The sequence below is a fragment of the Engystomops pustulosus genome, chromosome 6 (assembly GCF_040894005.1).
Source record: "Engystomops pustulosus chromosome 6, aEngPut4.maternal, whole genome shotgun sequence".
Taxonomy (NCBI): domain Eukaryota; kingdom Metazoa; phylum Chordata; class Amphibia; order Anura; family Leptodactylidae; genus Engystomops; species Engystomops pustulosus.
This window is the reverse complement of record NC_092416.1, coordinates 171,616,400-171,640,190: the sequence shown is the minus strand read 5'-3', so window position 1 is coordinate 171,640,190 and position 23,791 is coordinate 171,616,400. Positions and strand designations below refer to the sequence as shown.

The window sequence follows — 23,791 nt, the reverse complement described above, 5'->3', positions numbered from 1 at the left end:
GCAGCTATGTCTCCACACTAGTGTATAGTGCACATTACATGGTGTATGGAGAGGGGGCAGTGGGGCACAGCAGCTATGTCTCCACACTAGTGTATAGTGCACATTACATGGTGTATGGAGAGGGGGCAGTGAGGCACAGCAGCTATGTCTCCACACTAGTGTATAGTACACATTACATGGTGTATGGAGAGGGGGCAGTGAGGCACAGCAGCTATGTCTCCACACTAGTGTATAGTGCACATTACATGGTGTATGGAGAGGGAGCAGTGAGGCACAGCAGCTATGTCTCCACACTAGTGTATAGTGCACATTACATGGTGTATGGAGAGGGGGCAGTGGGGCACAGCAGCTATGTCTCCACACTAGAGTATAGTGCACATTACATGGTGTATGGAGAGGGGGCAGTGAGGCACAGCAGCTATGTCTCCACACTAGTGTATAGTGCACATTACATGGTGTATGGAGAGGAGGCAGTGAGGCACAGCAGCTATGTCTCCACACTAGTGTATAGTGCACATTACATGGTGTATGGAGAGGGAGCAGTGAGGCACAGCAGCTATGTCTCCACACTAGAGTATAGTGCACATTACATGGTGTATGGAGAGGGGGCAGTGAGGCACAGCAGCTATGTCTCCACACTAGTGTATAGTGCACATTACATGGTGTATGGAGAGGGAGCAGTGAGGCACAGCAGCTATGTCTCCACACTAGTGTATAGTGCACATTACATGGTGTATGGAGAGGAGGCAGTGAGGCACAGCAGCTATGTCTCCACACTAGAGTATAGTGCACATTACATGGTGTATGGAGAGGAGGCAGTGAGGCACAGCAGCTATGTCTCCACACTAGAGTATAGTGCACATTACATGGTGTATGGAGAGGGGGCAGTGAGGCACAGCAGCTATGTCTCCACACTAGAGTATAGTGCACATTACATGGTGTATGGAGAGGAGGCAGTGAGGCACAGCAGCTATGTCTCCACACTAGTGTATAGTGCACATTACATGGTGTATGGAGAGGAGGCAGTGAGGCACAGCAGCTATGTCTCCACACTAGTGTATAGTGCACATTACATGGTGTATGGAGAGGGGGCAGTGAGGCACAGCAGCTAGGTCTACATTCACCAGCACAGACAGAACCTACTGATAAATTATTACAAAATGACAAGTCTGATAATGACCCATTGGACCACTGATGCCTGCAAAATTTGATCAAAGTAAACAACTTACCGTCCGAAAGGTGGGGGGAGAAAATATCACTTACGCCTAGTAATGAAATGAGGTGACTAACAGTCAGATGAAGAATACACATGATTATTTTTATTATTATTCACAGTTAATAACTATCTAACCAAATGATGCATCGGAGGATTAAATACAGAAGCTCTTCTTAATTATTTCAACACTGATTTGATTTTTTATATATATATACACACACATTATTCATCTGCAAAAGGATGCAGGATATACACAATTCCCCAAATACACAATCATATGGTCCCAGTGCGTTCCTAACCCCATTCACTTAGGCCTGGAGGAAGCAGAAGACCAGGGGCCAAGACACAGAGAGTCAAAAGTAGAGAGCGAGCTGTGGTTACTATACAGAGGCGACCCTGTATGACACACGGTCTAGAAGATTTGGGATGACGAAGCGCAGGCACTGCCCCTCTTAGAGGGTTTATATGCAATGCAACGTATGTGGCTGCATCAAGGCCGAACGTCAAATCTCAGCCCTTGCTTGTACAATGGCACTTGTGTCGTTACCTCTACTGTTAGTACATGCCTTAAAGGGGATGTCTCATGTTCCTAAAGATTACTAGAATAGGGGTCCAAATCATCAAAATAATGGAGCATGTGTCCTGCTGCTCCATTTAAGGACATCTACCACCAGGACAAAAAAAAGCTGTTTGCAGATGAGCCTAAGGGGCTCTAGGCTCCATCAACAGTGGAGCCCCTCAGGCTCATTTGCATACAGTCCTTTATCCTGGTGGTAGATGCCCTTTAAAGGGGTTTTCCCACAAACTAAAGTTAAACCCTTTCCTGTGAATAGGGCCTAACTAGCCGAGACCGCCACAAATCGCAAAAACGAGGGGTCCGTCAGCTCCGTAGAGATTAATGGAGCAGAGCGGTCATCCGCGGCCGTGCAGCAAGATAAACGAGATAACCGCAGCACAGAGCCCCCCACTGATCAGCAAGTTAGGCCCTATCCCGTAGATAGGGCCTAACTTTAGTTCGTGGGAAAACCCCTTTAAGTAAGTTATACATGGGATGACCCCTTTAAAAGGGACCCATCGTTATAAAACTGCATTCCAAATCTACCGGAGGAGCTGAGCAGAAGGAAATAATTCACTATAACATTTATCTCGATTCCTGCTCATGAGTCCAGTTTGTGCACCACCCACTAGACTCTGGACAGGGATTTTGATCCATAAGGGACCAATTGTACAGAATTTATCCCCACAACACTGCTCCTCCTGCTCTATAAGCAGATCACACTGCCCTTTCAATGTGACAGCTGATTGATTGAATGCAGCGTCTGATGGGAGGAGCATGACTCCACGTTCTAAGAATACAATGAAAACAAGTCAGGCTCCTCCCCTCACCATACTCCTTGAGTGGAGTGTTCCTTTAAGAGTGCAGTATGTGTAGGACAGAGATCCCTTTTTCCTTCTCCCCCCTACTGACAGCGGGCTGCCTTATCTCGTGCCCCATAAATCATAAGATCGATAAAGTGAAGCGGGAAGTATCTGACGAGACATATACTGTATACGCTATATACTTGTAGTGCAGCCTTCCCTTTATCAGAGCGTAAAAGTTTCATGACATGACCTGGGGGGGGGCGAGGGAGGAGCCCGCCATCTCCCGCCTGCTGTAGTACGGCGACTAGATTTCGGGCAATACTTCTCCTCTACCCATCGCTTCATAACACACCGGGAGCCCCCACGACTTTTGCATAGAGAGGAAAAAATATATAGGGTTGGATTGGAAAAAAAAAAAATTGTTTTGAATTTTTTTTGTACATTTTATTTTACAGGTTTGCGTGTTGTCATCGAATGCGTTGCAAACACACATGCACAGAACAGGGGGTGGGGAAAAAACGAAAGAAAAATGGAATAAAAGGGGGGAACAGCAGCAGTAAAAGGGGAATCTGTTAATTTAAAAAGACAAAAAAAAAAAAGAAGTCTCTGGTTTTTCCGGGGTTTTGGCATCCTGAATCAAAATACCTGGAATTTTCGGAATCTCCCCCCCCCCCCCCCCGGTGAGCCTGCAACTTCTTTATTGCCCACCCACCCCTTTAAGAGTCTCACGCAGATCCAGCACAGACAGACCACCGAGAAGGTGTCACCTCCATCTTTGTACACCCGTCAGTCAGTCCCCACCGCCGCCCCTTTAAATCTGCATTGTATATACCCGCCCCCCTCTCCACGTCCTGTCACCTCAATGCTCCCTGGTCTGTCAGTAGTCCGTCCATGCTCTTCTATGTGCGCATTCACACTGTACGCTTCCTACTGCCATCCTAGTCACTCCCCTCCCAGGTAAGTCGGCCTGTGCTCCTTTTTTTATTTATTTTTTTTTTAGAATTTTCTTGGCTTCTGGTCCGGGTGAAGGCTCTTAATAAAAAAAAAAAAAAAACAAGTTACAGATTGCGGTTGACGGGCGTCACGTAGTTGCGGGGGAACATGCCGGTCTGCCCGTGACACGTCCCTTTCCACCAGTTGGGGTCTGAGTTGTCTACCACCTGGATGAAATCTCCTCGTCGAAATCCCAATTCGCCGTCTTCCTGGGGGTCGAAGTCGAACAGTGCCTGAACGTAGGTAGGTTGCTGTTGAAGGGGTTAAAATGCGGAGAGGTCAGAGAGACATCTGTATAACGCACACAACCTGGGTTATACTAACACCACTCACACAGTATGAAGGAAAGGGAGGGGGTCTGATGTGATCGAATCAATAAGGGGTTAATTTACCAAAAAACAAAAATATATATGATTTGATGTGAACGTGATTTAACACCTTAAATACCTGGGCAGAATAGATACAGATACAGCGCTCACATCTGCGGCACAGTCGCTCTCCTAGGTTGCCCCGCCCCCTCTATATACCTGTGGTAAACTCGTGGCTCTGTCTCCCCCGTGTACCTGTGGCACCTGCTCGATGTCACGTAAGAAGATCTGCTGGTTCCGAGACACGGACGTGGACCGGTGGTAGTCCACCAGCTCGTTCAGGGAGTTAAACTTTACCACCCACAAGAAGTATTTGCCTGCGCCGTCCCGCAGGACCTTGAAATGTTGTACGTCGTTCCCAAACCTGAAACAGAAGCTTTATAGGTTACCAGCCGGGCATAAAGGGGAACACCGAATCCCCAGCGACCCGATACCTAGCTGTAGCTTATGGGCCACACCTCTGCCTCTATTCATAGTACATTGTGAAGAAAAGTTCTGGTTACTTAAAGGGGTCGTCCACTTTCAGCAAATAATGGATATTGTTTTGTAATGCAAAGTTATACAATTTTTCAATATACTTTCTGTATCAATTCCGGAAGGTTTTCTAGATCTCTGCTTGCTGTCGTGCTATAGAAAGCTTCTAGGTTTACTTCCAGCGGATAGAAATCTGTCCCTGGTCATGTGATGTCCCACAGGTGCACGGCTAGTTATATATCCCTGGTCATTTGATGTCACACAAGTGCACAGCTGGTTGTATCCCTGGTCTTGTGATGTCACACAGGTGCACCGTTCGTTATATGCCTGGTCATGCGATGTCACACAGGTGCACGGCTCGTTATATCCCTGGTCATGGGATGTCACACAGGTGCACGGCTCGTTATATCCCTGGTCATGTGATGGCACACAGGTGCACGGCTCGTTATATCCCTGGTCATGTGATGTCACAGTTGCACGGCTCATTATAATCCCTGGTCATGCGATGTCACACAGGTGCACGGCTCGTTATATCCCTGGTCACGTGATGTCACACAGGTGCACGGCTCGTTATATCCCTGGTCACGTGATGTCACACAGGTGCACGGCTCGTTATATCCCTGGTCACGTGATGTCACACAGGTACACCACTCGTTATATTCCTGGTCATGTGATGTCACACAGGTGCACAGCTCATTACATCCTTGGTCATGTGATGTCACACAGGTGCACGGCTAGTGATATCCCTGGTCATGTGATGTCACACAGGTGCACGGCTCGTTATATCCCTGGTCATGTGATGTCACACAGGTGCACGGCTCGTTATATCCCTGGTCATGTGATGTCACACAGGTGCACTGCTCATTATATCCCTGGTCACGTGATGTCACACAGGTGCACTGCTCATTATATCCCTGGTCATGTGATGTCACACAGGTGCACTGCTCATTATATTCCTGGTCATGTGATGTCACACAGGTGCACAGCTCATTACATCCTTGGTCATGTGATGTCACACAGGTGCACGGCTCGTTATATATCCCTGGTCATGTGATGTCACACAGGTGCACGGCTCGTTATATCCCTGGTCATGTGATGTCACACAGGTGCACGGCTCGTTATATCCCTGGTCATGTGATGGAAGTAAACATAGCAGTTTTCTATAGCAGGACAGCAAGCAGAGATCTAAAAATGTGATGATTTGATACAGAAAGTATCTTGGAAAGTTGTGAGGGTAACAGATCCGGGGGCACAGGGGTGGTCCGCCACCAATGTAGCAGAATACCTAATGTATAAATGTTCGGATGGCGGGCGACTCACTTGACGGACAGGGAGAAGTCTCCTGGAGCGCTTTCACTCTCTCGGATCAAAAAGGCACCGTCATGTCTCTGTTTCCCCAGCATCTCCTCTGCTTTGGCACGTGGGATTTTGCCAAAAAACCACCTGTAGGAAACAGAAGGGCGGATCAGAACGGATGTGGGCGACAGAGAAAACACGTAGTGAAAAGATTCTGGGGTAATAGACAAGTGGGCGTTACCATCTACTGCGGTATGTCCCTACACCTACTTGTCAATTTATGTGTTACATAGGGACAGCACAACACGGATGTATAAGAAAAGTCACCCCAGAATTTTTATATCATGGGGAACAAATGTAAATCCGGAGAAATCAGTGTTTTCCATGAGCTCGGCCACAATCTGGAAATTCATTGCATCCATAATAACCAGGCACAAGACGGGACAGGCGACTCCATACTCACGGATGTGGCTTCATTTCTATGTAGTTTTTGGGGATAAATCCGTCTTTGCCGTTCAGCTCAGCTTTGTACCAGTTTTGGTCGCATTCTTCATTCAAGACCTGCAAAAAATTCAGAGAAATCAGTGGTCGGGGTTGGGGGGAGGCCTTATAGGCAGGTTCCCTCTGTACAGTGATGCCCATTGTGGGACTAATCCATGGGACAGGATAATAACATTACATTAGAGGGGTGCAATATCCAGAAACCCTGTGGAACAGCCAAGAGGAGACAGCGCCATCTGTAGTGTAGTGGCTGCGGAGGCTTACTGCAAGATAGAAAGGTGTAATATAGAGGGATATGAGGGTGTAATATAGAGGAGGGTATAGAGGGATGTAGGAGGGTGTAATATAGAGGAGGGTATAGAGGGATGTAGGAGGGTGTAATATAGAGGAGGGTATAAAGAGATGTAGGAGGGTGTAATATAGAGGAGGGTATAAAGAGATGTAGGAGGGTGTAATATAGAGGAGGGTATAGAGAGATGTAGGAGGGTGTAATATAGAGGAGGGTATAAAGAGATGTAGGAGGGTGTAATATAGAGGAGGGTATAGAGAGATGTAGGAGGGTGTAATATAGAGAGATGTAGGAGGGTGTAATATAGAGGAGGGTATAAAGAGATGTAGGAGGGTGTAATATAGAGGAGGGTATAGAGGGATGTAGGAGGGTGTAATATAGAGGAGGGTATAAAGAGATGTAGGAGGGTGTAATATAGAGGAGGGTATAGAGAGATGTAGGAGGGTGTAATATAGAGGAGGGTATAGAGGGATGTAGGAGGGTGTAATATAGAGGAGGGTATAGAGGGATGTAGGAGGGTGTAATATAGAGGAGGGTATAGAGGGATGTAGGAGGGTGTAATATAGAGGAGGGTATAGAGAGATGTAGGAGGGTGTAATATAGAGGAGGGTATAAAGAGATGTAGGAGGGTGTAATATAGAGGAGGGTATAGAGGGATGTAGGAGGGTGTAATATAGAGGAGGGTATAAAGAGATGTAGGAGGGTGTAATATAGAGGAGGGTATAGAGAGATGTAGGAGGGTGTAATATAGAGGAGGGTATAAAGAGATGTAGGAGGGTGTAATATAGAGGAGGGTATAGAGAGATGTAGGAGGGTGTAATATAGAGGAGGGTATAGAGGGATGTAGGAGGGTGTAATATAGAGGAGGGTATAAAGAGATGTAGGAGGGTGTAATATAGAGGAGGGTATAGAGGGATGTAGGAGGGTGTAATATAGAGGAGGGTATAGAGAGATGTAGGAGGGTGTAATATAGAGGAGGGTATAGAGAGATGTAGGAGGGTGTAATATAGAGGAGGGTATAAAGAGATGTAGGAGGGTGTAATATAGAGGAGGGTATAGAGAGATGTAGGAGGGTGTAATATAGAGCAGGGTATAGAGGGATGTAGGAGGGTGTAATATAGAGGAGGGTATAGAGAGATGTAGGAGGGTGTAATATAGAGGAGGGTATAGAGAGATGTAGGAGGGTGTAATATAGGGGAGGGTATAGAGAGATGTAGGAGGGTGTAATATAGAGGAGGGTATAGAGAGATGTAGGAGGGTGTAATATAGAGGAGGGTATAGAGAGATGTAGGAGGGTGTAATATAGAGGAGGGTATAGAGAGATGTAGGAGGGTGTAATATAGAGGAGGGTATAGAGAGATGTAGGAGGGTGTAATATAGAGGAGGGTATAGAGGGATGTAGGAGGGTGTAATATAGAGGAGGGTATAGAGAGATGTAGGAGGGTGTAATATAGAGGAGGGTATAGAGAGATGTAGGAGGGTGTAATATAGAGAGATGTAGGAGGGTGTAATATAGAGGAGGGTATAGAGAGATGTAGGAGGGTGTAATATAGAGGAGGGTATAGAGAGATGTAGGAGGGTGTAATATAGAGGAGGGTATAGAGAGATGTAGGAGGGTGTAATATAGAGGAGGGTATAGAGAGATGTAGGAGGGTGTAATATAGAGGAGGGTATAGAGAGATGTAGGAGGGTGTAATATAGAGGAGGGTATAGAGAGATGTAGGAGGGTGTAATATAGAGGAGGGTATAGAGAGATGTAGGAGGGTGTAATATATGGGGGGGGGGAATAAAGTAATAAAGGGAGAAGGGGTGCAGATATATTTATGCTCTGGCTGAGGATGCATGTGTTCTCATTGAGGAACAAGGAGTAAGTTGCTTACAGACTGGAGGACGGGACACATAGTAACCAGCACTTCCGGTTCTGGTTCAGCACTGGGGTCCAGCAGAGGCTATTCCCCTCACACACACGCATCCTCTGCCAATATGAGGTTACCTCAGTGGTTATACCTGGTAAACAGGCTATAGACCCTCATACATGGGCTACCAGAGTCTGACCAGGTTTATCGGATCCTCACTGCGTCAAGAGACGAAAAATCTATCCCGAGCGCAGAATTCGCCTCTTCTCATTCTGTTTATGATAATAGGACGGGAATAGAGAGCGAGGCGTGAGATGAGAGCGACGGACAGATGGAGAGCGAGATCCGGATCATACGCTGAGAACAGACCATCTCAGTCTATTGCTTCCCCCTGCAGCGTGCATGCTCAGTACAGCCGAGGGTGCATGTCTGAGGCATCCCACAGATGGAAACCTCTGAAGTACCAACAAAAACCTAATTGAGAACGTGATCATTGCTTGAAAGTGCAGATTACAGTGGAGTCCGAGCTCACGGCGACTTTGTCTTCCTCTCTTTATGGCCGGCAGCTAGTTATATTATTACCCGGGAGCGATTAATGATTAATCGCCATCAATCATGATCCTCACGCACACACCGCCGTATCCAGGCGCTCGTCGCCTACTTCCGCGTGCCGCTGATACGGCATAAGATGTGGGGTGATGGGAGATTGCTTCAGTATCAGGATACCGACACACTGTAACAGAAACAATCCATTCCATTAGCAGTCGCCGAAATTCTGCAACAAAAAACGCATTGTGGGACGAAATCCTTTGGGTCAGGGACACATGGGATGGGAGCGTCCTGCAGCAGACCCATCCGTAGTAAGAACCAGCTGCAATTCCTAAACGGGTCGGCTCAGCTTCCAGTATTTGCATTGCAGAATCTGCCAGAATCTGCATAAATTATGGATTCTGCAGCCCCTGGATGGAAGTGGCCTAAAGGGGTTTTCCATGCACACGATTGGTTGAATTGGAAGTGCTGTGGGGTCACAGCTCCCCCTGACATGCATTGACCTCCCTACTACTGGCCTCACATGGAAGGGTAAAGGAAAGTGTTAATGATGAAAGGGCCCGGGGTTATTATACGGGAGGCGCTGGGCTGGATGGGGTTATGCAGACGTGTGATCAGAAGAGGAGATAAGAGAAATGAGATTATGGTAAGAAGCCAGAGAGCCGAGAGCTGCGGCTAATGGAGGAAACTGCTCCGATCAATACAGAAGGAGAAGTAATGACAGGATAATGGCCACAGGATCAGAACCCAACCCAAACATCTGCAGGAGGGAGGACGACGTGTAACAGGGCCTGTGCCTCTCTACAAGTACAGGGGTCTCCTTTATGGCACGGGGTCTCTACGGGGTGGGGGGTAAACATGTACCCTATGGCACGGGGTCTCTATGAGGTGGGGGTAAACATATACCTTATGGCACGGGGTCTCTATACGAGGTGGGGGGTAAACATGTACCCTATGGCACGGGGTCTCTATGAGGTGGGGGGTAAACATGTACCCAATGGCACGGCGTCTCTACAAGGTGGGGGTAAACATATACCTTATGGCATGGGGTCTCTATACGAGGTGGGGGGGGTAAACATGTACCCTATGGCACGGGGTCTCTACGAGGTGGGGGGTAAACATGCACCCTATGGAACGGGGTCTCTACGAGGTGGGGGGTAAACATGTACCCTATGGCACGGGGTCTCTACAAGGTGGGGAGAGGGGTAAACATATACCTTATGGCACGGGGTCTCTATGAGGGGGGTAAACATGTACCCTATAGCATGGGGTCTCCACGTGGGATATTTACTCTATTGCGCAGGTCTTTACCGTTGGTGGGGGCTCACCTACCCCATGGCATGGGGTCTCTAGGGGAAAGATGGGTGGGGAATTTATATATCTCTCTACGGGTGGCTGGGTGGTTAGGGAAATATATCCTATGGCACAGGGTCCCTACAGGAGGGGGGGGGGGGGGATACCCTATGCCCTTTGGCACGGGGTCCCCACAGAGGTACATTTACACTATGGCATGAGGTCTACCAGCACACCCCCATACCCAACCCATTTGCAGTTCCATCATCTCCCAAAAAACTTTCCCAGCTCAGAACATGTACTGTCAGAACCGCTCTAATCCCCCATTCACGCCGCCGCATTCCGGGTTAATGAGAATTAACCCCTTCATAGCCAACGCCTCTGCCCCTCGTGGTGCCTGCTGCTTCCTATCTGAGGAGATAACACTAGGGGTCCGATAAGACGTGAAGCCTCAAGAATCATTGCTGAGCAGGAAGGGGTCCAAAAGAAGAAGAAGAAAGCAGACAACATGCACATCTGACGTGTTCACGGGCCGCTGCGTCTTACTGGGAGACGTCTGGAAGTGACAGGAGGCAGAATGTGCGCACCCAAGAATAAGATGCGCGTCTACAAGCATCAGTCAAACGCAGCGGAAGATCAGCGCAGTCAGCGATTCATGTTATACTGATGCTCACTGCAGGACGGGGTATAGCTCCTATTGGTAATATTATACGTGGCAATGCTCTGCGCTGAATAAGCCCCCTCCCCCGCCTAACAACTGACAATATGGACCCCTATTGGTTGCCTTGTACAGCTCCTTTCCTGACAAGCAGGGCAACCAACGATCTCTATTGGCTGTCCAGAGGAGATCAGAGACCTGGATGAAGGAGTTTGACTGAGCATGTGCGACCACTGGGTATCAGCTTACTAGGTGGACATGCACACCCTGAACTCAAGGTGGAGTCAGGTTAATTTAGTAAATTTCATATGTTTTTTTTTTTTTTTTAAATAACCAAATGGGCGGTCTCTAGCTTCCAGAAATTCGAGCACCATCACATATGGCATCACAAAATCAAACAGAAAGACCGTATAATGGGGGATGTGTTTGTAACTTCCCCGTTTAGGAATCATTGTCCTCTGAACAAAGCTCCGCCCCAATGTACGTCCAAGCTGATTTGCATATCTAGGTAAAAATATTGTTATTATGCCACATATTACTCCACCAGATAACATTTCATTTACATTATTGCCCCCTACATGGCACAACTCTTATTTTGGGACCTGATAGATACTCCTTAGCCCCTTAACGCTGCAGATATATATTTTTTTTAAATAATTCATTTTGAAAGTTCGGAGAACTTATTATCTCACGTTCTGAATCAATGTTACAAGTTGCTACCGCATATACAAAGTAAGGATACATTCACACGAACGTATGGGGGACATATATACAGCCCCCATACACTTCTATGGCCTCACGGCACTTTACCGATCCGTAGCAAGATAGGACATATATAGGCCCAATCTTTCTATGGAAAATGGAGAGGGGTGGGGGTGAGCAGCGCTCGTCTCCTGTGCTGATGTCCGGCGCATACATCGTGTGAATGAAGCCTTAAAGGGGTTTTCCCACAAACAAAAGTTAATCTCTATCCACGGAATAGGGCCTAGCTTGCTGATCAGTGGGGGTCTCAGTGCGGAGACCCACAAAGATCACAACAACGAAGGGTCCGATGGAGTCCCACGGACCTCCGTCCGACCGCTCGTCATTCCGTCAGACCCCTTTAATGCCGCCCTTTTGCCATCCATCTGCTCCCTAAAATCCGCCAAATTAGTCTTAGAATATTTAATATTTTTTACGGTCATACAAATCAGGTTCACTCTAAGTAATAAAGGAAATCTTCCATCAAAAATATATCATGGTAATGGGAAATTTATCATGCAGGGGAAAGTGTTCCTGCACAGTGTAATAGCTTGAGAAGCTAAAGCATGAAGAGGCTCTAACAATGCTCCGCAGAGCCCTTCAGGCTGCTTATCATAATTATAAAAGTTGCTATTAGAAGGAAGGAGGCCATGGATGACAAATATAAGAAGATTACCACAGTCACGGTGCCCGGATCTATGAGTAATGTCCCTGGTTTATCAGGATGGGTTTTGATGGTAGATTTCCTTTAAGATAGATTATAGGAAATAACAAAACACACACAAAAAGACTTCAGCATCAGTCCAGCAGATAAATACAAGCCGTGAAGAGGCGCTTTTATCACGGAGAGATGAGCGGAGACGACACACAGGAAGCGGCAGTGGATGTGGTTAACGTCAGACGATTCAGCAGAACCTTTATGTGTAATCCCACAAGTGCCGCTGCTGATAACACAATGTATCCCCCCCCCATGGCCCGGGGCCGCACCCGCGTATCCAGAACCACTCACCTTTAGTATGTCTCCACGTTTAAAGCTTAACTCATCGTCTGCCGTGGCTTTAAAGTCATATTTTGCTATGGCTTCCATGGTTGCCGCAGCGTCCCTGCCCTGCAGGGACCTTCAATACAGGGCTGGACCCCTCTGCTGCCCTCTCCACGTCAATGCCCCCTGGCACGGCACTGGGGCGCCTCTCGTCACCCACCTCTGGCTCCGATTTAGAGGAAAACGTGCTTGCGGCCTGCAAGTAAAACAACAAGAGAGGCTTCTTACACTAAAGAAACAACGGATATAATATCACAACAAGTAAATGGTGGGTGGTCTCCATGCCAGGGATGGCTCCTGTTCCCCACTGTAGTAAAACAGCGTCTTGCCCTTGAAGACACCTCCTCTTTAAGGGGTCCTCCACTGGAACATAGGGGTCAGCAGCTTTATACTTGCTCACAGATCCGGGCACCGTGACTGTGGTATCTTCTTATATTTGTTATCTATGGCCTCCTTCCTTCTAATATCAAATGTTAAAATTATGCTAATGAGTCAGAGTAGGGTCACCAGTGTCCCCCTGGGTTGTAGCTTCACAGGCTGTTACACTGTACCACCCCCTTCCTCTGTGTGCTGCTGTCCTGGAAGAGGGAGGGAGGGAGGAATGGCTGACGGAGGCAGGGAAAGGGTGATAGAGCTTAACAGCCTGCAAAGCTGGAGCATTGAGGGGCTACGGTAGCCCTTGTGGCTCATTAGCATAAATATAAAAGTTGATTTTAGAAGAAAGGCGGCTACTGATAACAAATATAAGAAGATACCACAGTCCCGGTGCCTGGATCTATGAGTAAGTGTCCCTGATTTATCATGATACATTTCCTTTAAGTTAGACAACCCCTTTAAGGCTCTGTTTGCAGTGGATAAGTACACGTGGGTGTGGCGCACCCCTACACATGTCTCGTGTGGTCTCCTTACTATGTGGAGAGCTGTACCCTGTGTTGCAAAACTTTTTCTTGCGGTCAATTTGTGGTTTTTCGAGATAAATGTAAAGACGGATGAGACTCCGGGCTCAGCCATGTGTGCATGTGTCCTCAACAAAAGAAACCTCTGGGTAGTGGTGCATCTTCCCTCAAAAACAAAAAGGATCAGGCATGTCCAAATCCAACAGCCCAATCCCTTTTCTCTTCCAACGGAGAAATCTATAAGTCCATAGACTTAAATTAGACGGTCACAGCTCCACACACTGTGTAGTGGTTGTGCCATGTTACTGCAGAGCGTCACTGTATCATGTGACCAGGACTCATGCTGATGTACTGAAGAGATCCAGCCCCCTCAGTCACAGCAGGGTGTTGCTCATTTGCCAGCAGTATTTCTGTGCTGGGAGCTGTGACTGAGAGGGCTGGATCTCTTTAGTACATCACAACGAATCCGGCTTCCGATCACAGAATACAATGGGGCTCCGACTCTGAAATTGTGGAGACCAAGTGACCCTGGATCAGAGCATCGTTGCAAGGCAGTGTAAAGGCACTGCATCCGGGTCCCTCAGTAGTGTAGGCCCTCTATATACACTGCTCCAAATCCATGTGAACAAGCCCCTACTACACGATGCAGTTAGTGGAAGGTTCCCTATAAGTAATAATACTTGGATGACTAGCTGGGTTAGAAGAAGCCTCCTGTCTTGCTGAAATCAACAAAAATCCCTGGTGGCCCTCAGGAAATCACACAGGGAAGTCCTGAGCGCCCCCCGCAGACTTGTGAAATACAGGCAAAAATAATCAAAACTCAGCAAAACGTGGAAAATTGGTTAAATGAGTGTAACCCTTCCCTCGCTGGAGACCATCACGGAACTAGGGCGGCACTGTGGCTGAGTGAGTAGCACTTCTGCCTTGCAGCGCTGGGGTCCTGGGTTCGAATCCCACTCAGGTCAACATCTGCAAAGAGTTTGTATGTTCTCTCCGTGTTTGCGTGGGTTTCCTCCGGGTCCTCCGGTTTCCTCCCAACACTCCAAAACATACTGTTAGGTTGTTTAAATTGTGAGCCCCAATGGGGACAGGGACTGATTTGACAAGCTTTGTGCAGCGCTGCGTAATCTGTGTGCGCTATATAAATAAAGAATTATTATTATTATTAACTAGGACATGAGAGATTTACCACTGTGGTGAATGGCGAAATGTACAAAGCTCCGCCCCTTGGGCCTGGCCCAATCTTTCGGACACGGCTCCTGCGGACAAATACGTAACGGGGTACAAGAGCTGGATATGATAGAAGTCGCGCTGGAGAGCTGCAGCCTGGGCAACGCTGCTTACACACCGTCTCACGGTGGATTCTGGCAGATTTAAATGGAACCTGACACCAGAATTTATCCCAAATTCCCAGCCCCCTCCGGTAGAGTCCAAAATGTCCCCTCTAGAATACCCCCTTTAATATGAAATCTTCTCCTATACAAATCTCACACAAAGTCTTGTGAAAATGAGCAGAAGAGAGTCACCTTTTAGCAGAGATGAGTCATTCAGAGAAGGAGGGGGAGATGTCCGTATCTTGGACACCATATCAGATACAACCAAGCTTCTGGTATCATTTGAAAGACTATAATCTCATCAACCAAACTGCTACTGCAACTCTTGAATATGACTTTAGCGCTCAGCGCCACAATCCTGAAGAGATTCTCATCTTTAAAGTGACACCAGAATCATGGTTTAGGATGCTACAGAGCCAAAGATACAGTAGTCTGTAGTGATGCAACCGCTCCAATCTCTTGACGGGTCTCATCTCCCGCAAAAATTTACTCTTCTCAGCTTATTTGCATATGGAGTTAGAGGCGATTTCTTCTCCAAATTGATAAATGAGCAATTAAAAAAAATGTAATTAAGGGGTTGTAACAATTTAGGATAAAGACAGGATAGAGGATAACAATTTCATCGTGAGGGTCCGACTGCTGGAGCAGCAGGAGGGTCATGCATCAATACTGTCGGAAATTGGCGAGCACAGCACTCAGGTATCCCTGGCATCTCATAAATAAGCAATCGGAAGGCTTAGCGCTGGGACTGGCAAGCACAGCACTCGGGTATCTCCGGCAGTCCCATACATATTCAATGGGCTGGTGAGCACAGTGCTCAGGTATCCCATGCAGTCTCATAGTCAATGGGAGTGGCGAGCACAGCGCTGGGATATCTCCAACTTTCTCAAAGACTCAATGGGACTAGCAAGTACAGCACTTGGGTATCTCTGGTAGTCTTATACGTAGTCAATGGGACTGGCGAGCACTGGCTCTGGTATCTCCGGCAGTCTCATACATGGACTGCCGAGCACAGTGCTTGGGTATCTCAAGCAGTCTCATACATAGTTGTCTGACAGCAGCAACATACCCCATTTAAATAAAAATCAAATGAATGAAAACTGCACCTTCTTACGGTGTGTCTGTGCTTTACCCGTGTCTATGAAGCTGATCTATGCTCACAATGGACAACGAGGATTCGACTCATCTGAATCGAAGGTTATAAGGTCCTGCACCAGCACGGGGGGGGGGGGGGGGGCATGAATGTACTGGGGAGGGGGCTGGGACTGGCTCCTTAGTGGATTTTGCAGCCATTTAATACATCACATCATTGATGGCAGAGAATAAGAATGGAAATGGGAGCCGTCACCAAGGATGAATGGAGCGGGTGCACCGGGGGCTGTCACCTAATATACATGACAACGGGACCAATCAATCACCCAGAAAGCCAAATCCTCCTCCAGGCTGCGCTGCCCAACACAGCGCTAGACTATACACCAGCTCATGTGCAGACATGCACCCCCTGACCCCCCCGAAATGCATCAACGTGGGACCAGCCGAGCATGCGTGTGTTCTCAATGGGAAGAGGGGAATAAACTACTAACATATTGTCTTGTCCCATAGAAATAAGCAGGAGAACTTAAAGGGATGGGTGGACCCCCAAAATCCACCGAAGCGAGGGATAGGGGATACATGTAAGACATAGACCGACCCCCCTAGAGGGATATTCAGGTAGTTTTACATTATCCTCTATCCACAGCTCCGGCCATCAACCCCTCCATTCTTTTTGGGCTCCAGAAGACCCCCTCCCCCACTGATCAACAAGTTACCCCCTCCCCTGTATTACTTACTGGAATAACCCTGTAAGACCCTCGTGTATTTGGACTATTAGCAGAAAGCTGCAATCTATCACGGGATGGATATCCAATTGCCTGGGTGCCCCAATTATTGAAAAGTGGCACCCCCATGACTCTTTACCACATTAGCCCCGCCCAGATGACACCTATAGTAGTAAACTTTGCATTTTGCACCCAATACACAGCACAAAAACGTGACATAATACCCCAAAGTCTAGATCTCCTTAAGTAATAGGTAAGTTTCTGCCATTTCTAACCCCCCCCCCCCTTCAGATTTAGGAAAAAAGCAGCAGGCAGTCTGCACACGCGTCTACCGATGCTGCATATTAATGCACTTTTTTAGCAGACTATTTGCGAACCAAATAAAGAGCAGTCCGGGAACAGGCTCCCTATTGTGCACCGAGGGGGATTAAGCCTAAACAGGACTCCTGCGGAGGAGGCGACGTTCACCCCTTTAATTTCAAGTTATGCTAAAATTCTCACTTCCTCCTCAGGAGGGAGAGGGCCCTGACTTAACCCATCCATGCCCGGGGAGGAAGGTCCCAGAATCCCTGGCCATCTGTTTAGGACGTGCGTTCCTTTTATGGGAGGGATTCGTAACGCCTTTCTTTGGAGCCGACTGTGATCCCATCTGCTGGGAGTCACGACCTATAGAGAGAAACGCCACCAACCCGTCCGCCTTTATTTACACTAAAAACCATCGGATGAAAGGAGAGATTGCGCATAAATTACAGGAAAAATAAACTGCGTGACACAAAATTGGCCTCGTGTGAATCTGCAGCGGAAATAGCAGCTGCGGCTCCTCTTGTAGTAAAAGATACGGATTAGGCAAAGCTCAGGTGATGGGTGTTCACAATGTGACTGCTTGGACCAGTCACAAATTCAGGGGTCTTGTCACTAACAAATGTATATAGAACTGCAGAAGACTCTGGGATTCTCATTGACAGTGAATGGTAGAGCTGGAGATACCCCAGCGCTGTGTTCAACAATTTCTGATGCTCCCATAGCATCAAGTAAAGTGCCAAGCCATCCATTACAGAGAAGAGGATGACTGGGGGTCCCGTTCTGATCGGATTGTAATCCCCTATCCTACGGAAATGGAATAACTTGCTACCCTGTTACAACCCCTTTAAAATCTATATCTGATTAGCGTGATTTGATCAGTGGTTTTATTATAAAGGAAATCTACCATTTGATTTCATGCTTGATCAACCAAACATACCTTGAGAATGCTGTAGCTACACTGATGCAGAAACATATCTTATATAATCCCTGAACCGAGGACTTTTGCTGAAAAAAAAAAACAAATTATAACATTCTGGATCTTGGGAAAGCTGGATTGCCTTCAGCCTGCATGTTATACGGAGCTTCCTGAACTGTCCAGACAGAACTAATCAACCTGAGATAGATCACTCATACACAGCAGCTGGGGGATGGTGCAGCGCTTGATTACTTCTGCCTGTCAGGCACAACACAGTGATTACATCATTCTCTGGAGCAGTGCATAGGCCGAGCCGCAGAACAGGAGCTTCATTATCATCATTTTAGAATAGTTTTTTCAGCAAAACCACTCATCTCAAGGATTAAACAAGATATGTTTCTGCATCAGTTTAGCTGTAGCACTCTCAAGGTATATTTTCTTCCTAATGAATGATAAATTTACATTAAATACCCCATTGCGTTACATGGCTGTGACATCACGTCCGCTTGGGTTTGTTTATGTTGCATTCACCCGAATACGACTACACTGCAGGTCCAATCCCAACCACTATACAGCGTGCGGCGCTGTGCCTAGTAGACAGGATAAAATACTCATTGAATAAACTACTCCCTTTAATCTCCTATGAGATGCAAGTGAAAACGTTAGAAAAATCTTGTTTATGGCATAAATAATCTTAAATACGGGCCGGTATTGATCATGTAGCCAAAGGATAGACGATCCATCAAGAAATCAATCCCGGGATATCCCTTTAAGATATAACAATTCTGCACAGGACGATCCCTTTACCTAACATTCATTGCCATCTCCATCTTCCTAGCCCTCGCTGAGGACCTTCTCCCCTCCAGTATATGGGAAGGGGGGAGAATTCTTCAGGGATGACTCTCATCCTCCTCCTTCGCTCAGACCCGATACTGACAGTGAGTAATAGGAGGAAGCCTCTAACCCTATGGCATAATGTACTACCAGGCGCGACCTTCTGCAGAGCAGTCACCCACCATCGGACTACGAAACCCGGGACCCCCCCACATCAAGACCATACAGACAGTACAGGATGTCAGCCGCAATCTACTATCATCCCCCTAACACACACACACACACAGGAAAAGGGTGTGTAAGGACAAACCCTGCAGCAACGAAGGGGTTAAGCAGACCCTGAACAAGCAGTAAATACGTACAGGTGGAGCAGATTGATATGTGGCTTTTGAGTATAACTTGTCCCTTATTACGTAAAATTCTTCCTGTTTCTGGGTTCAGGAGTCCAGTGGGCGGTGCTTCCCGTGCAAGTGCATTTCACTGGTGACCTGTGCTTAGGTTGGAAGTATGGTTAGAATTGGGACACCCAACCGCTGATCCATATAAACGCCACTTGTCATAGGGTGCTGTTTTGATGAAGCCTTTTATGGGTCAGCTCCAGGCCCCCCGAGTCACAATGCCATCCCATAATAGGGTAAACTTATCCAAAGAATAGTAACCTACCTATTCTCCCGCAGCTCCTCTGGTAATTTGGGAGATTCAACAGTGGAACTGTGCCCTCTATTTGGGCTGGACCCTGCCTGACAGAAGACTGGACACAGGGGTGACCTCCAAAGACCCTAACAGGGATGGGCCTTTCATGCAGAGGGCACTCCTGAGGTCAGGGATTGATCTGTCCAAAGTGCTTGCAGGTCCATAACAAAAACTGCAGCAGATCGGAGTTAGACAATCCCTTTAAGGACTGGTTACTAACTGGATTATGGCTATAGATGTTATAGATTATAGGGTCACACTCAGTCTAGATCAAAGGTTCCCTGTGTGCAGCGCACTTCCTTGTAGAGAGTACGGGTTCTCCCCCTGCGACCTGGGGTGAAAGCAGAGCCGCATGAGTGACACTAGGATTTCCAAAGTTCGGGCTGCACCCTATAGTGAGGCTCATCACAAACAATCAGGACAATCGTTCCAGGAGGCCGCAACTTGCCACGAAAGGTTTTTGTGGGGAGACAATAAGTTCCATGTAAAATTCAGTTACAATAATTTCACAAATAAATACTTCGGATATGTCATAAGATGGTTCTGGGCGCTCAAGTGCTCAAAGCTGCAAAAAAGGAGAATATCTTCTGCACCCAAAACATATTTGGATGAACCTTTCCCAAACTGATAACATCCATGTAGAAGCCATTCTAGGAATACCAGTAGGAATAACAGAGGAACAGCACATGGACGCCTCAGGAGAGGCACAGACATTGGCAACCTGGCCGCCCTCCTCTTAAACACGCAGCCAAAAATCCATGATATATTTTAGGAAGGATAAAATAAAAATCCTGCTTGGCCGATTCTATGTTTGCCCTCTGGATGAGGAACTTCAGGGGGGGGGGGGGGGGGGGGGGGGGGGGCTCGTACACACATTAGGATGGCAGCCAACGCCACCAGAAAAATAAGACTTCACAAAGGCCCAAAGTATATGGCGACCAGTCCCATAAGCAGCGGCTGCTAGAGATGTAGGAGATAGGAGCCGCAGAAGATTCTGGACTCGCCCCGGGGCGGTGCTGAGACTTCACTTTTTTGGGCAATTTGGGGGGGAAGGGTATGTGTGTGGTGAAAACCCACAAGAGGATAAAAGAAACAGACGCAGCCAAAAACACAGACCCACAAATTAAACTCATCCCCAACCCAAGTGTCCGATCGCTGACTACTAGGACCCCCGGTGATCATAGGGGTCAGCAAGTCTCTGCCTCGGGGGAAAGAAGCGGCTGCCAGACCCATCAAGCGTCAGCCCACCCCCCATACAGTCATGTAATTCCTTTATATAGCGCACACATATTCCGCGGCGCTGCACAGAGCTCGTCACGTCAGTCCCTGTCCCCAATGGGGCTCACAATCTAATCAACCTGCCAGTATGTTTTGGAGTGTGGGAGGAAACCGGAGGACCTGGAGGAATCCCACGCAAACACGGAGAGAACATACAAACACTTTTCTGTTGGACTTGAACCCAGGTCCTCAGCGCTACAAGGCCGTAATGCTAACCACTAAACCACCGTCATGTAATGTATTTGGCCATCTTAAAGGGTCTGTCCAGTCCTTTATAGAACTGGACCATCCTAAATATGGGAAGCAGACGGCTCTGTGTCCCTTGTAGTGGCCGTCTTGATGCGGTTATCAAACTACTCTACTAATCTGATCCTAAATCTCCAATCAATCCAGAGAATTAATTAAGCGATCGGATCTGATTAACTTCTCATCTTCATCCATCACCTTCAAAATGTTACTGGTCCGACTGGTTAAACCCAGGACAAACCAGAACAATGTCAAAACCCCATAATTTCCCGGGATAATCTATGTTTACATGGATGATTTTATTACTGTCAGGCCACAACACCCATAGGGCGCAGCTAGAGGGGAGGGGGGGGGGGTGCAGGGCTGCGGCCACACCCAGGGGTCCCCGCCGTTCCCCCTCCAGCACTATAGTCCATTCATTATAATCCTTGGGGACGAGGCTGCGCTATGACTGTAAGTGACGCCTCTGCCCACAGACACGTGAAGCTCCAGCAGAGACGCATCAAGATGTCACTTCCAGTACACGACTTACACCGAAAACCCACTAACCCCAGAGCGGTTTCTCCCCTTCCTCTTTTCTCGAGGTGATTTCATCATCTACAGAGGCCGCGTTATGTCATGGAGGGGGGGGATTCTAAATCTTATCTAACATGCAGAGAGACGCTCCGCCAGGGTCCGGTATTACCAACATCTACCCCCCCGTCCCTGCACCCCCTGCCTATAGGGAAGTAGAGAATACCTCCAGGGGTCATCCTACACATCCTCTTACTCAGAGTCATCTCCATCACATCACACTCATAGTAACCATCGCAACAATAACTATGGGATCTCCGGACTGGAACAGCGCAAAATTCTGCCCCCATTTATTAGAAGGGCGACAATGACTGCAGAACAGCTGGCCACAGGTCCAGGGTTGTGCCCTATCAGAACCAAAGAGATCCTATCCAAGCTCTCATGTCATATATACTGCCCCCTAGGTCACATGCTTCAGGGCGCGTTCACACGTTGCGTTTTGGTCGCGTTTTCATTGCGTTTGAAACGCATATACAACAGCTGAGGAGAGGTGATTTGCCCAATTACATTACCGTTTACGTTTGTATGATGCGTTTTGTAAACGGAAATGTTAACAGTGATGTAATTAGGCAAATCACCTCTCCTCAGCTGTTGTATATGCGTTTCAAACGTAATGAAACCGCAGGTCAAAACGCAACGTGTGAACGCGCCCTCAGGGTACAGTATGCATGATCTTATCCGGGGGCGCGGGGGGATGGTATATGTGACATGACTTGGGGCATAGTATGCATTATGTGACATAGGGGGGTGATATATGTGATAGTATGCATACTGTACCGTGAGTCACATGACATATACAGCCCCCTAGGGCAATATATGTGGTCATTATACATACCGCTCCAAGACATATCACATATACATATATGTATTAGAGGGGGTTTTGGACTGGTGGTCCTGGTATAAACCATCATAATAAGATTTGTGGGGTCTGTACCCCGATATTAGAATCCTTGTGGACTGAAGCGGCTTTCGTGCAGCAATTGTACCCTGTGTGTCCCCGACCTAATCACTTTCCCCCTATACTCTGGGTAGTGTGAGTACGCTGGGGGTCCCCCTGCTCATACTAATGGTATAACCCTCAGCCATTCTCATCCATAGGGTCCCTACTGCAATCCTCCTACAACTGCTGTAGATCATGGCGCTGCTATAGGTTATATACATCTCCGTCCACGCGCTGACCTCTCCTCCGGGACGCCGTATATGGCGCCAGTCTGTATGTATGAAATCAGTGAGCACCCAGGACACTTCAGCCGCCTGGATCCGCCCAGTGGACACTTCAGCCGCCTGGATCTGCCCAGTGGACACTTCAGCCCCTATCAGTACAAGGTTAGCAGTGTTACGGTGAGCGGGTGTCAGTATGAGCACTATATGGCAGTGTAGCGCCCCGTCAGGCTGTGGTCCTGGTGGCTGTCACAGTTATGGGTCCAGTGGCCTCTGGTTATACAGGTCCCAGCCCTAGACAGCACCCCCCGCGGCTCCTCCATGTCCGTGCAGGGGGTTTCCTCCCGTGTAGTTATGACATGGAGCCTGCACACAGCGCCCCCTCCATGTTACTCCACCCAGATGACACCTCGCACCCTGTCTGCCCGTTACCAGCGCTCCCTCCCTTTTCCCACCGATCCGGATCCTCCCGCCATTCCCCAACCCAATCCCCACACCGGCCACCCCCGCCTAATCCCCCGTCCCCGGGTCTCACCGTTGTCTGCGGAGCCGCCTCTCTCCTCTCTCTATCTGGCCGCTTCCGCTCCGCCCCGGGGCAGATCCTCCCGCGAGACTTCCGGGGACCGCGTCAGATCCCGCAGGCGTGGGGTAACCAATGCGTCACCACGCAAACAGAGGCAAAGAAGACGTGACGCGCGGCGTGCGGGGGAGCGCGCGCCGCCATCTTTGTTGTGGGCAGCTGTGGGTGTGGTTCATGCTGCTGTTTAGTGAGGGCTGTTCTTCAAAGCAGAGAATGTTATAAAACAGTAAGAAGGGGGAAAGGCTTGTTTTATGTTGTTATGATAAATAGTCTAAGGTGACCTGCAACCAGTAGTGGATTATAATATGTTCTGTACCGCGGTTCTGGTGGTATGCCGGGGCCCAAGAATTCTAGGGGAACCATGGCCACACAACCACCTACAAAGTTTTATACTGAGAAGGAAATCCTTGTGCATTTGTTCTTAATACGCATTTACACAAGAACCAATGCAGGACCTTTGAAGGTCCAGAAACCGCAGACTGAAAGCAGGCCGAAGGGACACATCCTCCATTCCCCAATGAG

General features: G+C 48.0%; 1 protein-coding gene across 2 annotated transcripts; it reads right to left on the bottom strand.

The window, feature by feature from the left end:
• Window positions 1-1,299: 1,299 nt before the first annotated feature.
• GRB2 (growth factor receptor bound protein 2) lies at window positions 1,300-23,357 on the bottom strand. Of its 2 annotated transcripts, none has more exons than XM_072112430.1 (6): window positions 23,225-23,357; window positions 12,606-12,834; window positions 6,173-6,270; window positions 5,734-5,856; window positions 4,099-4,303; window positions 1,300-3,822 (listed from the first exon to the last, which is right to left on the bottom strand). In XM_072112430.1, exons 2-6 carry the CDS (start codon window positions 12,681-12,683, stop codon window positions 3,637-3,639), a joined length of 690 nt encoding a protein of 229 aa, XP_071968531.1. In that variant the 5' UTR covers window positions 12,684-12,834; window positions 23,225-23,357; the 3' UTR covers window positions 1,300-3,636. The 2 variants fall into 2 exon arrangements, with proteins under 2 accessions (XP_071968531.1, XP_071968532.1); XM_072112431.1 differs by having other exon boundaries at window positions 4,135-4,303.
• Between the last annotated feature and the right edge of the window lie 434 nt (window positions 23,358-23,791).